General features: G+C 33.7%; 1 protein-coding gene across 9 annotated transcripts in view; it reads right to left on the reverse strand.

Moving 5' to 3' along the window:
- Nucleotides 1-12,814, reverse strand: part of AP3B1 (adaptor related protein complex 3 subunit beta 1) — a 359,745-nt gene that overhangs the window by 106,606 nt on the left and 240,325 nt on the right. For all 9 annotated transcript variants that reach the window (XM_001367618.4, XM_007486440.3, XM_056824793.1 and 6 more), the window contains 3 exons: nt 10,185-10,371; nt 9,100-9,230; nt 19-124 (listed from right to left, as the gene is read on the reverse strand). In XM_001367618.4, coding sequence (XP_001367655.1) covers nt 19-124; nt 9,100-9,230; nt 10,185-10,371 — 424 coding nt within the window. The remainder of the gene's footprint in view (nt 1-18; nt 125-9,099; nt 9,231-10,184; nt 10,372-12,814) is intronic.

The following is a 12,814-nucleotide window of genomic DNA, read 5'->3' on the forward strand; positions in this document are numbered from 1 at the left end:
GACAAATGACAACCATACCACTGTCACTGCTATCATCAGAAGCATCCTCTTCAGACTCTGAATAAAACTTTTCATCAGGTTTCACTTTCTTTGCTTTTCCAGATACTGATGTCCATTCCTTTGCCTGCAAAAAAAAAAATGTAATAGTAATTTTCCTTTACCTGGGATACTTCTGGCAAATGCTTCCATTAAGAATACAGCTATGAACATGGAAGCTATTGAAAAAGGCCTCTATATGAATTAAATAGATGCCACCAAAGCCCATGAAGAAAAATCCCTGTCTTTATCCCTAAAGCAGATGGTCTCCAATTCGGTAAGTTTGCTTTATACTCTACACAATTCTAACAAGTTTAGTTACTCAAGGCAGATTAGAAGCTGTTAAAAGGTATGAATATTGACAGCAGGGAGAAATGGTCACTGGCAGAGAAGGGAAACAAAGGCCATCTAAAAAAAGCTGTTGATATACATCAATGCAGGGTCATTAAATGTGGCAGCGAGCAGTCCCACATAGTCTAACACAAGTGATATACGAAGTACAATACAGTACACCTTGACTTGCTGAAAAAAATAAACATACAAAGATACATTATCCCCTGCACATTTTATTTTCAAAAGTATGAAGCAGTCAGATGTTAAGGACCAGGAATCAGGAAGATCTGAGTTCAAATCCAGATCCAGACACTTCCTCTCTCTGTGAACCACAGTAAGTCACATCATATCTATCTGTCTTAGTTTCTTCTCAACTATAAAATGGAAATAATAATGATAATAATAATAATCACATCTATTTCCCAGGTTTGACATGAGGATAAAACAAAATGTTTAGTGCTTGGTAAAACTAAAGTGTTTGGCCCACAGGAGTTGCTTAATAAATGTTTTGTGTCCTTCATTTAAAAAAAAAAAAAGGTTGGAAAACATATTAGACCAGGCTGGGGGGGGAGGGAATGGGGTAGAAGGGGTGGTGTCTTTTTTTGTATATGTACCATGTACTGCTGAGAAGGCGGCATATTCATTTTTATTACTATTCAGTTTTCTCTAGATGTCTATTAACTCTAATTTTTCTAGCATTTCATTCACTTCTCTTACGTCTTTCTTAAGTTATTTTTCAGTTTGATTTATCTAGTTCTGAATGGGGAAGGTTGAGATCCCCCACTAATATGGTACTACTATCTATTTCCTCCTTGAACTCTTTTAATGTTTCCTTTAGAAATCTAGATGCTCTGCCATTTTATGCATAAATGTTTAGTAATGATGTTATTTCATTGTTTATAGTACCCTTTAACAGAATGTAATTTCCTTCCTTGTCTCTTTTAATCAGATCAATCTCTACTTTAGCTTTGTGGGGGTGTGGGGGAAGGTCTATCAAAAACAGATACTGTTAGATAAAGGAAAAGTTTGGATTAAGGGGGGGGGGGGTGAGTTATTCCTAAATGATGCTAAGGGAACCCTGGGAATCAAAGACAGAAGATCTGAGTTTGCTTTTTGCCCCAGCTTCACCAATTGATTTCGGGCAACCTCTCAGATTCTCAGTTTCCATCTTTAGAAAATGGGGTAAGCTCCCTATAAGAAACTGCAAAATGCTGGCCAAAAGAAGTCACCACAAAGGGGCCAGGACTCCAGTCCAAAAGCTGCTTGGCTTGTTGGAAGATGAAGAATGTTGGTATGGTGCTGGTGGGGGAAAGGGGTTCCCCCAAGTCTGTAGGTTTGCCTCCAGTAGGAATCCTACCGTTCCTTTCTCCACTGGGATTCCTCATGGAAGCCTGAAACCCTCAAACCAGGAGACTACTCATCTTGTTTTGTTTAAACATTTATTTTGTCTTGTAAAAAATGGATATGGTGGTATACCAGTGAGATTTTGGGTGGATTCTGGGAGCAGGAACAGGGTGTGAGGGAAAGCCTATGTAAGAATGAATGGCAGTTCCTTCTCTCTCACTCACGTGATAACAGGCTATCAGCTATCACTTGATGCCCCTTGAGGAAATGGCTGAGGGATGTCACTCTCCCTAGTCAGCCCCACTAGTGGAGGGTTTCTATGCCTTTTCCCCAATGAGGATTAGTGGCAGGCCTTGATCAGGGCCTTACCAAAGAGGGAATGATCTCAGGTGCCCTTTGTGAGACCAATCCCTAGTTTTTGAGGTAATTCTACCTAATGATACTGAAAGGCCCACACAAGTATCTGACTGCTACAGAAGACTTTATTGATGGGGTTTAAGTGAATTGGCTAAGGGGAGAGGGATTAGGTGGCCCTACCAAGATGCTATGTGGTCCGTAATCTACTGGGCCTGTAACAGTGCCCAATAAACGTCTCCACCCCTTCCCAGCTAAATATACTCTTTCTAGAACTTAATCACTAGTTTGTCCTAAGAGAAAATGTAGAAAATTGTTCAAGGAGGCAGGGAGGGTCAAGGGTTGTGTCCTTCTTTGAGAGTCCAAACAGTGACCCCTCAGAGGACTGAGATGTCTTTCTTCAGGATGAGGGAAGTAATAGTTGTATATTTGATGGGAAATAAGCAACAACTTTGGAGAAGGAAACAGGATCCTTTCTGGTGGCTTCAGTAATCCTTCAGCCCCTCAAAACTGGACTTCACAGCTTCAGGTCCCAAGACAGAAGACCCAGAGGATCCTCAGAATCCCCTCAGAACCGTTTTGTGCTCCCAGAAGCCTTTACTCTCTCAATTGCCACTCAACTTCTTCCAGTCCTCATCTTTAGTATTCCAATCTCCCTTCCACCACATCCTTATAGTCTTTTTTTTTTAAACCTTCCCCTTCTTTCTAAGTATCAGTTCTAAGTCAGAAGAGTGGCAAGGGCTAAGCAATCAAGGTTGAGTGACTCGCCCAGGGTCATATAGCTAGGTCTCTAAATTTTTTTTTTAAAAAACTGATCATTGTATTTCTATACTTAATTTCCTTTGCAATCCTGCATATTTTATTTTACACATTTTAAAACATTTTGAGAGGAAATCCACAAATTTCACCAGATTACTAAAGAAGTCCGGAACACAATAAAGTGAAGTACTCCTGCTCTATGTTGTCTAGAATATATTTAACTTTAATGCATTGGTTTCTATATACTTAATCTTGTGCAAAACTGCAATCATTTTGGTAATTTAGTGTTGTTATCTATGTAATTGTGAGGGCATAGATCATCCTTAAATTACAACTCCATCTTAGAAACTATTTTTTAAAGATAGGTGCTGGGTAATAAAGTATATAGAGTGGCAAACCTGAAATCAGGAAGACTTGTGTTCAAAACTAAGCCTTAGCTAAGTAATCCTGTGCAAGTCACTTCACTATGTTTGCCTCAGTTTCCTCATCTGTAGAATGAGTTGGAGAAGGAAATGATAAACAACTCCAATATTTTTGCCAAGAAAACTTCAAACGGGGTCATGAAGATTTGAACACAATCGAAATGACTGTGCAGCAGCAGTGCCAGCAACAAAAATAATACCACTATCATGAGGATATTTATGTATAATTATTTAGTTTTAATATAATACATCATAATAATATCTCTTTTGTTCATCAGTGCTATCTTTTCTGTAAATATGTTTCTGTACTCAAAAAAAAAATGACAGCAGTTGTCTATAAAGAGGTTCACAATAAACTTTAATCCTAAAATAATTTATTTTTATAGGAAATGTAAATGACATTTTTTCTGAAACCTAAAGAACATTCCCCATAAGGATTTTTGAAAAAAAGCAGTATAGTAAACAAAATGCCTGATTCCTCTATCTCAAGATGGTTATTGTATCAAATTGATTTCAAAACAAATTAGTTATATATGTAAATCACTTTGAAAAACTTAAAAATAATAGTACTTTTATAGATATTTATTGTTAATATTTATTGGTACAAAAGTCCACCAATAGGAACTGCAAGCTATTGTCCTCAAGGAAGAACATTTCATTATATCTTGGGTCCTAATCTAAGGACCTGAGGATTCTAAAAATAAGTTATAAGAATTTAAGATGCCTCCAAAAATATAATATAAAAATGGCTTGCTTTTGTTGTGTAATTCTAAGGGATTGGAGAAAGGAGAGAGCAATTCAGGAAGACTCTTTACTTTAACAAAGAGATATGTGAAGTAAAAAGTTAAAAGTTAAAAAAAAAATCCAAAAGGCAGGCCAAGAATAACCACAAAAAACAAACAAAAAAATCCAATCCAAATCAATCAAAAGAAATTTTTGGGTTATAAACCTAATATGGCATCACAACATAAAATGCATCTATGAAATAAAATGCATAATTTAAAGCTTCTGTTATTCCCCAGGTAATTAGATTTTGTTCCTAATTTTAAAACAAAACACTATTTAACATGAATCCAGTTCATTTAAAACCCATTTTCCTTACAAACATCCATTTCACATTAATAATGTTTTACACTAGTAGGTCAATTAACATTATAATGCAAAGACTCTTAATTTTCGTTACACTAATGCTCCTTGAGGAAAAAAAAAAGGATCAAAATAGCTCAATAAGACGTTTCTGAATCTAGAAATTATAATGAAGCATGGATACCAACTTCGAAAATTTCTAGGATATTATTTGCACAAAGTTCACTAATTTGATTTTTCATTAGAGAGGATAGAGAGACGGGGTAGGAAGAAAATGTCAGATTTTCATGAATACTACAGACACATATTGATACATATGCAGACATGCATCATACATACACATAGCTACAAGGATGCCTATATGTATGTATGAATTCATTTTATATTTTTATCCTTAAATTTGTCTTTAATTCTACAAGTTTAAGAGAAGTCTGAGATTAGAAAGACAAATAATTAAATGGCACCAAATTCTACACCAAGTGATATGAAATTTTGCAAAGAAACTTTCAGATGTTTTGCCATGCTTTGGAGACCACATTCAACTTTGAGTATAGTTTCTACCATTGACATGTACTCTGAGTACTTCAAATGCCAATCAAAAGTGATTCATAGGAGAATAGTTCAATTAAAAAAAGTATAATTATGGCAATTTGGTTTTACTGGTCAGATGAGATAACAATGGAAGAAAAAACATTGAGGTACAGACATAATCCTAGCTGTGTGATCCTGGACAAGTCACTTAACTTCAGTTGAAATTCAGTCTCCTCAACTGTAAAATGGGGGTAATAACACCTACATCTTAAGATTGTTGTAAGGGTCAAATGAAATAATAACTGTAAAGTGCTTATCACAATGCCTGGCACATAATAAGTGTTATTATAAGTGTTAGCTATTATTATTATTAACATTATATACCACAGTACCAAGATAATCTAGGAACAAATGATTAAAACTAAACATATTCCCCGCTAAGTCAGAGCCAAAAATAGCTCAATGTGGTGGTTAAATGAGTCAGCAAGTCTTAGGTTCATGTTATCCTCCAGACATCTACTAGCTCTGGGTAAATTCTTGTCTTTGGGCCTGAAGCAGCTCCTTAGCAAGTCTTTAGCACTTGAGAGCTGTTTCCCATGAACACTGGTGTTTGCTTCCGAGGAAGTTCCCTAAGTGAGTAACATTACAGGATTTTAAAGATCAGAGTTGTGTGTAGGAGCAGTATTGGAAAATCACATCTATAACGGGAAAGATTACCAATATACTTCATGTGAAAAGGATGACAGAGAAAGAAAACCCTTTTCTTTGCCTTCTGATATCTGGGCATGTTACACAGAGTTAATATTCTTAAAGAAATTACTAGTATATGGGCTTGAGGTAGAATAGAACAACTCTGTTAAGGAAGTAATGGTCATTTGATAGCTGTTAACTGACCAAAAACTCATTAAATATTAATTTCTCAATTACATTAACTTAGTCCTTAAACAGAAAATTATTTTGGAGTCAGGCATTTTTCCTTATAACAAATTTAAATATCACTTTTCATTTAAAATACACATTTATTTCCTAGTTTCAGATGTTTGGTGTCAGCATTACCACTAAAATAAGATAAATATGGGAGTTTGCCATGCAGCTTTATGATATTTGTTATTCTAGTGTGAAGATGGCAGTGTAACATAGTGTTAATATTTGCTTATTTTTAGGAGAATGGAGGAGATACTTTTCACAATTCTGGCTAGAGAGAATTCTTTAAGTGGGGATGATAAAAGACAAAATAGATAATTTTGACTACAGAAAACAAAAAAGCTTTTTCATGGCCAAATAAAAATTCAAGAGGTAGAAAATTGTCCTTCAATATTTTAAAAATTGCTATATCAATGAACTCTGATAAAAAATTGAGGGAATTAACACAAATATTTAAGACTAAAAGCCATTCTTTACCAGATAAGTAGTCAAATGTTTTGAAGAAAAATTTTTCAAGAGAAAATTACAAATTATCAAGAATAAACCCCTCCAGAATACTACTTTTCTCCAACCTTGCTTTGCCAGTTCAATGGCAGTTCCTTCTTCCATGCTGAACACTTGCCTTGAGGCTGACAGAAAAGATACAATGACACCCCAGTGGCACCCATGCTTCTTCCCCTCCAAGTTTCCCATATAAGTCTAGGTTCTCTTGGAAAGCCACCCAGTGAAAGTCAACTATATGAAAGACAGCTCAAGATGAAAAAAGAAATCAAAATTAACAGAACTGTGAGGCTTTATCTCACTCCGTAAATTGGCAAGGTTGATGAAATTGGTGAGAAGCATGAGAAGGAAGGGAACAAACACTTATTATGTGTTAGATAGTATGCTAGGAAGTTCACAAATATTAGCATGTTTGATCCAAACAACCACTCTGAGAGGTACATGTTATTATTACACCTATTTTATAGATGAGAAAAATGAGGCAAATAGAGATCAAATGATTTTTGCAGGGTTGCACAGTTAGTAAGTATCCGATACAGGATTTTAACACTGACTTCCTGGCTCCAAACCCTGCATTCTATTCACTGACTCAAAGTTGACAAAAGACAAAATTAATGTTGATGCATCTTTGAGAAGAGAGGCAAACTAAAGCTAATACATTGTTGCTGGAGTTGAGAATTCTGACCATTCTGGAAAACAATTTGGAATTATGTAAAAAAAAAAATTCATTAAACTCTTCATATCCGTTAAATAAAAGGCTAAAGAATCTGTTAACTGCTGTGTGCCAGGCATATATATTAAAAATATTGAAGACAGAAAAGCTATATATATATATATATATACACACACACATATATGCCAAAATATTTTTATGAATACCTTCTAGGGTGACAAAAACAGTAATAAAAACAACCCTGAAAATGAATGCCTCTCAATTGAGGAATAACTAAATCAACTGTGTTATGTGAATAAATTGATTATTATTTCTTCATAAGAGATGGCAAGTATGAGGAATTTGGCTGAAAAAAGGGAACATTTGTAAGAATTGGTGTAGAGTCAAATAAACAACACAGGAAAACAGTAAATGTGACTAGAATAATGTAGAAGGAGGCACAAATTAAGCCAAATATGGGGTAACTATAGTGACTAATCTTGACAAAAATAAAAAATGATGAAGCTCCTTTCACTTTCCAGGGGAAAAAGATTTGGTAGATGATGGTAGAGGATGATACATCATTGGATGGTTTTGTTAAACTATTTTTGTTTGGGTGATGGTGGTGGGGATAATTTCCAGAAATTACTGTAATATAAAAAGGCTGGACCCATAAAACTTTGTTTTTTAAGTTTATTTTAAAATGTAGCTCTTAATGTACATTTATATCAGCAGTTTAGAACTTTCTCTAAACAAATACACACATATACATACTCACAAGTAATAAGCAGCAGCTGCCTTTGAAAATCTACTCTAATCCCTTCTGATTTTCCCTATGAGTAAATGTTAATTGTATGCTAATTGTACAGGATGATTTTACATCAGAAGAAACAAATTTCAAAGTCTCTAAAATACATGCCTCCACGGTATAAAATTCTGTTGTGCTAGTGGCAATGAGGGTTTCATGGTTGAAAACTCACATTTCCAGTAGGAGTGGTCTACTACCAGAGGCCTAGCAGAGAGTTTCTAAAGGACAAAGTGTTTTCATAGCCATTCAAATATTATTTAGTTTAAAAAAGCTTCTCTACTCTACCTATGGCACCTATAGCCAAAAAAGGCTGTTGTGAATTCATTGGAGGGAAGCCACATGAATCAAAGCAAAACATGAGACAACACCAGAGAAGGACAGAAGTCATTATTTCAGACCTGAGAGACTGAGTTCTGAAAACCTCCCCTAGTGGTGAAGAGTTCCAACTATTTTGGGGAGATAAATGATAGAGAAAATAAATATGAGCAAGTATTTATGAAATTTATCCTTAAACTAAATATCCTTCTCTTACTAGCAATATTTCTTCTATATTGTCTGAGAAAAGTGGGAAACTTAGGAGCAGATTAATATAGGCTATCTGAATCCTGAGCCTCTAGATTGAAATAAAGAAACTTTTTTTCTCTGATTCAGTACCCACTTAAAAAAAATTTACTAGCTATATATAATTAATTTCTAGTAATAGCTAGAGAGCCTGTTTTCTTGATTTCCTGCAAGGAAGTATTATTATTATTGAGTTAGGACATCAATCATTTGACCTTATTAAAGGTCAAATATATGTATTTGGTTTTGCTTTTAGGGAAAAAAGACAAGGGTTTGTACAGAAGGTCTTACAAAAACAAACTGTATGATGTAAAAGCAACATAAAAGCACATTAATAATTTGACATTGTGTCCTCTAAGGACATCAGTATATAATATTAGCTTTGTACATATTTGGGTTTCATTGGGAACATTCTGTTATGCGAAATCAACAGTTTATTAGGTACAAGAAAAATATGTTTTTATTGGAAGGGCACAGGACAAAATTTAGGAAAATGTTGACATGAAGCTTATGAAACAAAAGGAAAAACATCATTTCAATGCATGTGAACACCACAGAAACAAATTTCACACAACTAAATATGCCTTTCAAGGTACACACATTATCATGTTCATTTTTTTAACTTTATAGTTAAGTAGTATTTTATATGTATATTGTCAGCAAGACACTGAGTCTTTAGTGTCTATGAAGATTAAACATATATACAAATTTTAAACATAATAAGTCTTAAATATTCAAAATGAAATATTATTGGAATGCTTGACCAAAATTACTTTAAGATAACTTACCGACTCAATCACCTCTACATTTCGAACTGATGGGTCAGGCGCCACCTCTGGCCAATTAGATAACTCCAGGTACCCAGAGGCTTTAATGTTCAGAGTATGGGATAAGGTCCCAAGCTGGAAATGATCCCTGTCTAATAGCAACAGAGGAAAATATACAATAAACAAGATGCACTTTATATCACAAAGAGCAATCCTAATCAGGGCTAAAGGTAATTGGCATATTACCTGAAATGTCATGGAATAAATATAAAGTAGGAAGCTCTTCATAGGTCAAAAAACTGATTTCAGTCCATAGATTACAATAATCTCCCCCATAATGGTCAATAAAAAAGCTAATCAGTCAGTGTGTTTAGAGGTGTTGCTCTGAAATGTAGCTTCTCTAAAAATTACTTTACTGTGAATATTAAGAATGACAGCATGGTTAAACAATCCATATACATGTCTTGGTACAAACACATCCAGAATTTTAATAGTTTGATGTTTTTGTTTGTTTCTTTTTTAAAAAAATAATACAGAATTCTTTTTTGGGAGGAGGGTCATTTTTGAGGAAACAATATTAAATAATTAACAATATAAAAATTGAGGTAGATGGGAATGTGTTTCCAAGTAGTGATTACTTAAACTGGTATATATTTAATTGCTGCTTTTTCTGAAAAAGGGAATCAAATCTTAAGAGACTCTACCTTTACAAAATAATTATTTTTTAAAAATACTACAATGCAATCGCTAGTAACCTCACTCTTAAGGGGGAATCCATTTTCTTTACATGATAAAGATGTCTATTTAAGCAGAGGTGAAGTTAATATCTTATAGAAGCCTACAGTTTTTGCTATTGTTCAAACCAAATTTTAAACACACCTGATTAAAAGTCCAAACAGGGTTTTTGGAATCATTCTGAATCTATAACAGAATGACAGTAAAATTTGTCCTAAAAGCAGGTGAGTAGAAGGCATATTATATTGCTACATATTTTTCAAGTTAATCATTTATATTTATAAGTGGCATTCTTAAGTGCATTAGAAATAGAACATTATGGTATATTTCTTTACAAAATACAGGTTTTGCCATTAATCTGGAAGACATACCTTTGAAAGGCGATTCAAGCAAGGGGGCAGGCTTTTGTGCCAAAAATATTTTTTTGGCATATTTACTTAAGGCTCCACTCTTCTCGTTCGGAACGATAAGCTGCCTAATAAATCTTGTACGGTCTCTGATGTCGTAGTTTTGATCATACTTGCCGAGGTTTAATATGTACTGGGTAAGCAATTTTGTCTGTTAGAAAAAAACAGAACAAGAAAAGAATACAGTTATTTATGATTATTGATAACTCTGGATAAACATATTTAAAGAGGTAATAAAAATAAATGGTTATGTCAAACAAATGTTGTTCCATAGGGAATATGCATTTCTAACACTGCAAATGGAATTCTGAAGCCAAAGCACATGTCCTCCTCTGTATTGGGGAGGTGAATGCTGAGTACTGAGAAGCAGCCATGTGCTAGATTATTAAACTGCTGAAGTGGAAAGAAAGGCATCATTAAAAAAATAATCATATATGGCAAACCAGCTGAAGGGTCTACGTGAGGATAATGAATGTGGAAATACAACTAAAAACATGGCACTCAAAACTTAATCGGAAAAATATGCAGGACATCAAAACATCAGAGGGTATTAGGGGGCTGGCAAACTGCTTCTGCTGAGGTGTGTTTTATGAAGAGATACTGTCCCTGGCATAAGCAGTGTCTGCACTCTGACTGCACTCAGTTACTTTACCCTGAATTATGACCCATTAAAGCAGACACATGAATCACTGAACTGGATTACTGCAAATTATTTGCAGTGCATTTAGCTGTTACTTTTTCATAAAAGCAAGCTGCTGATGCCCTCTAAAAACTAGGATAAAAGACTTCTTCCATTTTTTTCCCTTGCTGCTTATAGCCTCCAATAATATTGGCCATTTATTTATCTAGGTAAGGGAACAACTTATATTATGGCGGCTTTTACATCACAGGAAAATAAGATTTCCTAATTCAATTTCTAAGTGTACCACATTAATATGCATTGAGATAATTTTTATAATAATTAAAATTGAATTTTAACAAAAAGAAAACAGGGTGCTTCCATTTAAAATTTTGGCTATTCTGCTAAAAATATAATCTCTTTAATTTATGATGCAGATATAAAATTATGAACTTTAAAATTAAATGTTATACATATTAGTTGTATAAAAATGTAACAATCTCTATAAGCAGAGTTAATTGGAGAACAGTTTAAATGAGGACATATATTATAGTTAACATTATAACAACAACCAAAAAATATAACAACCAAGCTTGGATGCATACTTTAACAAAACTAAAAACAACACAGGTGATTATTTGAAACAAATAATTTTCAAAGCATTCTTCCATACAGAAGCAGCCATTTTGGTAAGAAAATATTCAAGATAATGAAAGTTTGTGTTTGTTTTTTTTAAACACAAAAGAACAACTGTAAGTTCAATAATATCCCGCCGAATGTGGCTATAAACAACTTTTACCTTAATAAATGTGAATCAATGTTGACTAAACTTCATTTAATAGAAGGGGTCACATATACCCCAAATGTAACAGGTAAATATTTTTAACCTTTTTAAGCTGACATTTATTAATGACTGGTAAATTAATCAGCTATTCATGAAAGGGTTTTTGGGAGTAGCAAAGTTATCTAATTAATGTTGCTAGTGAATATGATCTCCAAATTTTTTTATTTACAAAATTAATTTTTTATGTTGCTGACAAGTGCTTACAAAACTTAATGAAAACAACCATACTAAACAAACATAAGGTCAAGATGATAAAAGTCAACATGGACTAAGCAGACGAATCTGCTGCTCTTTAATGGGCATTAGATCACAGACTCTAATCCTGACTCAATTTCTTTTTTCCTTTCTTTTTTCAAATATATTAATTCATTTAGAATATTTTTCCATGGTTATATGATTCATAATCTTACCCTCCTTTTCTTCCCCCCTCCCAGAGCTGACTTTTAAAGTTCCACTGGATTATACAAGTATCATTGTTCAAAACCTATTTTCATTTTATTCATATTTGCAATAGTGATGTTTTTAACATCAAAACCCCAATCATATCCCCATCAAATCATGTGAATGATCATATGTTTTTCTTCTGCGTTTCTACTCCCACAGTTCTTTCTCTGGATGTGGACAGTGTTCTTTCTTATAAGTCCTTCAGAAATGTCCTGGATCATTGCATTGATGCTAGTAGAGAACTGACCTATTTTCTTGATAGGCAAAACTGAATCAATAAGCAGAAGAATGAAAACAAAAAAAACCACGTCACTTTTAAAGGGCACATTAAGGTTTACAAAGCATTTTCCTTGCAAAACTAAGCAAAAGGGAGTCTATGCTGGTTTTCCAATCCCCCAATATAAATGAGGTCAGTTTTTATTTAAACATTTCAATAAACAATGAGGTAAAAATATATACATAAACATGGATTCTCACTAAACATAGTATATTTTACAACAAAATGATTACGTTAAGAATAATTATTCTAAACATGAAGCAAAAATTAGATTCTGTTATATTTTATGAATTTTAAATTAAAAATACTCTTCGCTTAATTCTATGAAGATTAATGTTACCTCCATGATTTTGAATCTGTGTATTTATTTTTCAAATGAATGACTTATAAAAAAAAAAAGTAGTGAGATT

Source organism: Monodelphis domestica, chromosome 3, assembly GCF_027887165.1.
Source record: "Monodelphis domestica isolate mMonDom1 chromosome 3, mMonDom1.pri, whole genome shotgun sequence".
Lineage (NCBI taxonomy): Eukaryota > Metazoa > Chordata > Mammalia > Didelphimorphia > Didelphidae > Monodelphis > Monodelphis domestica.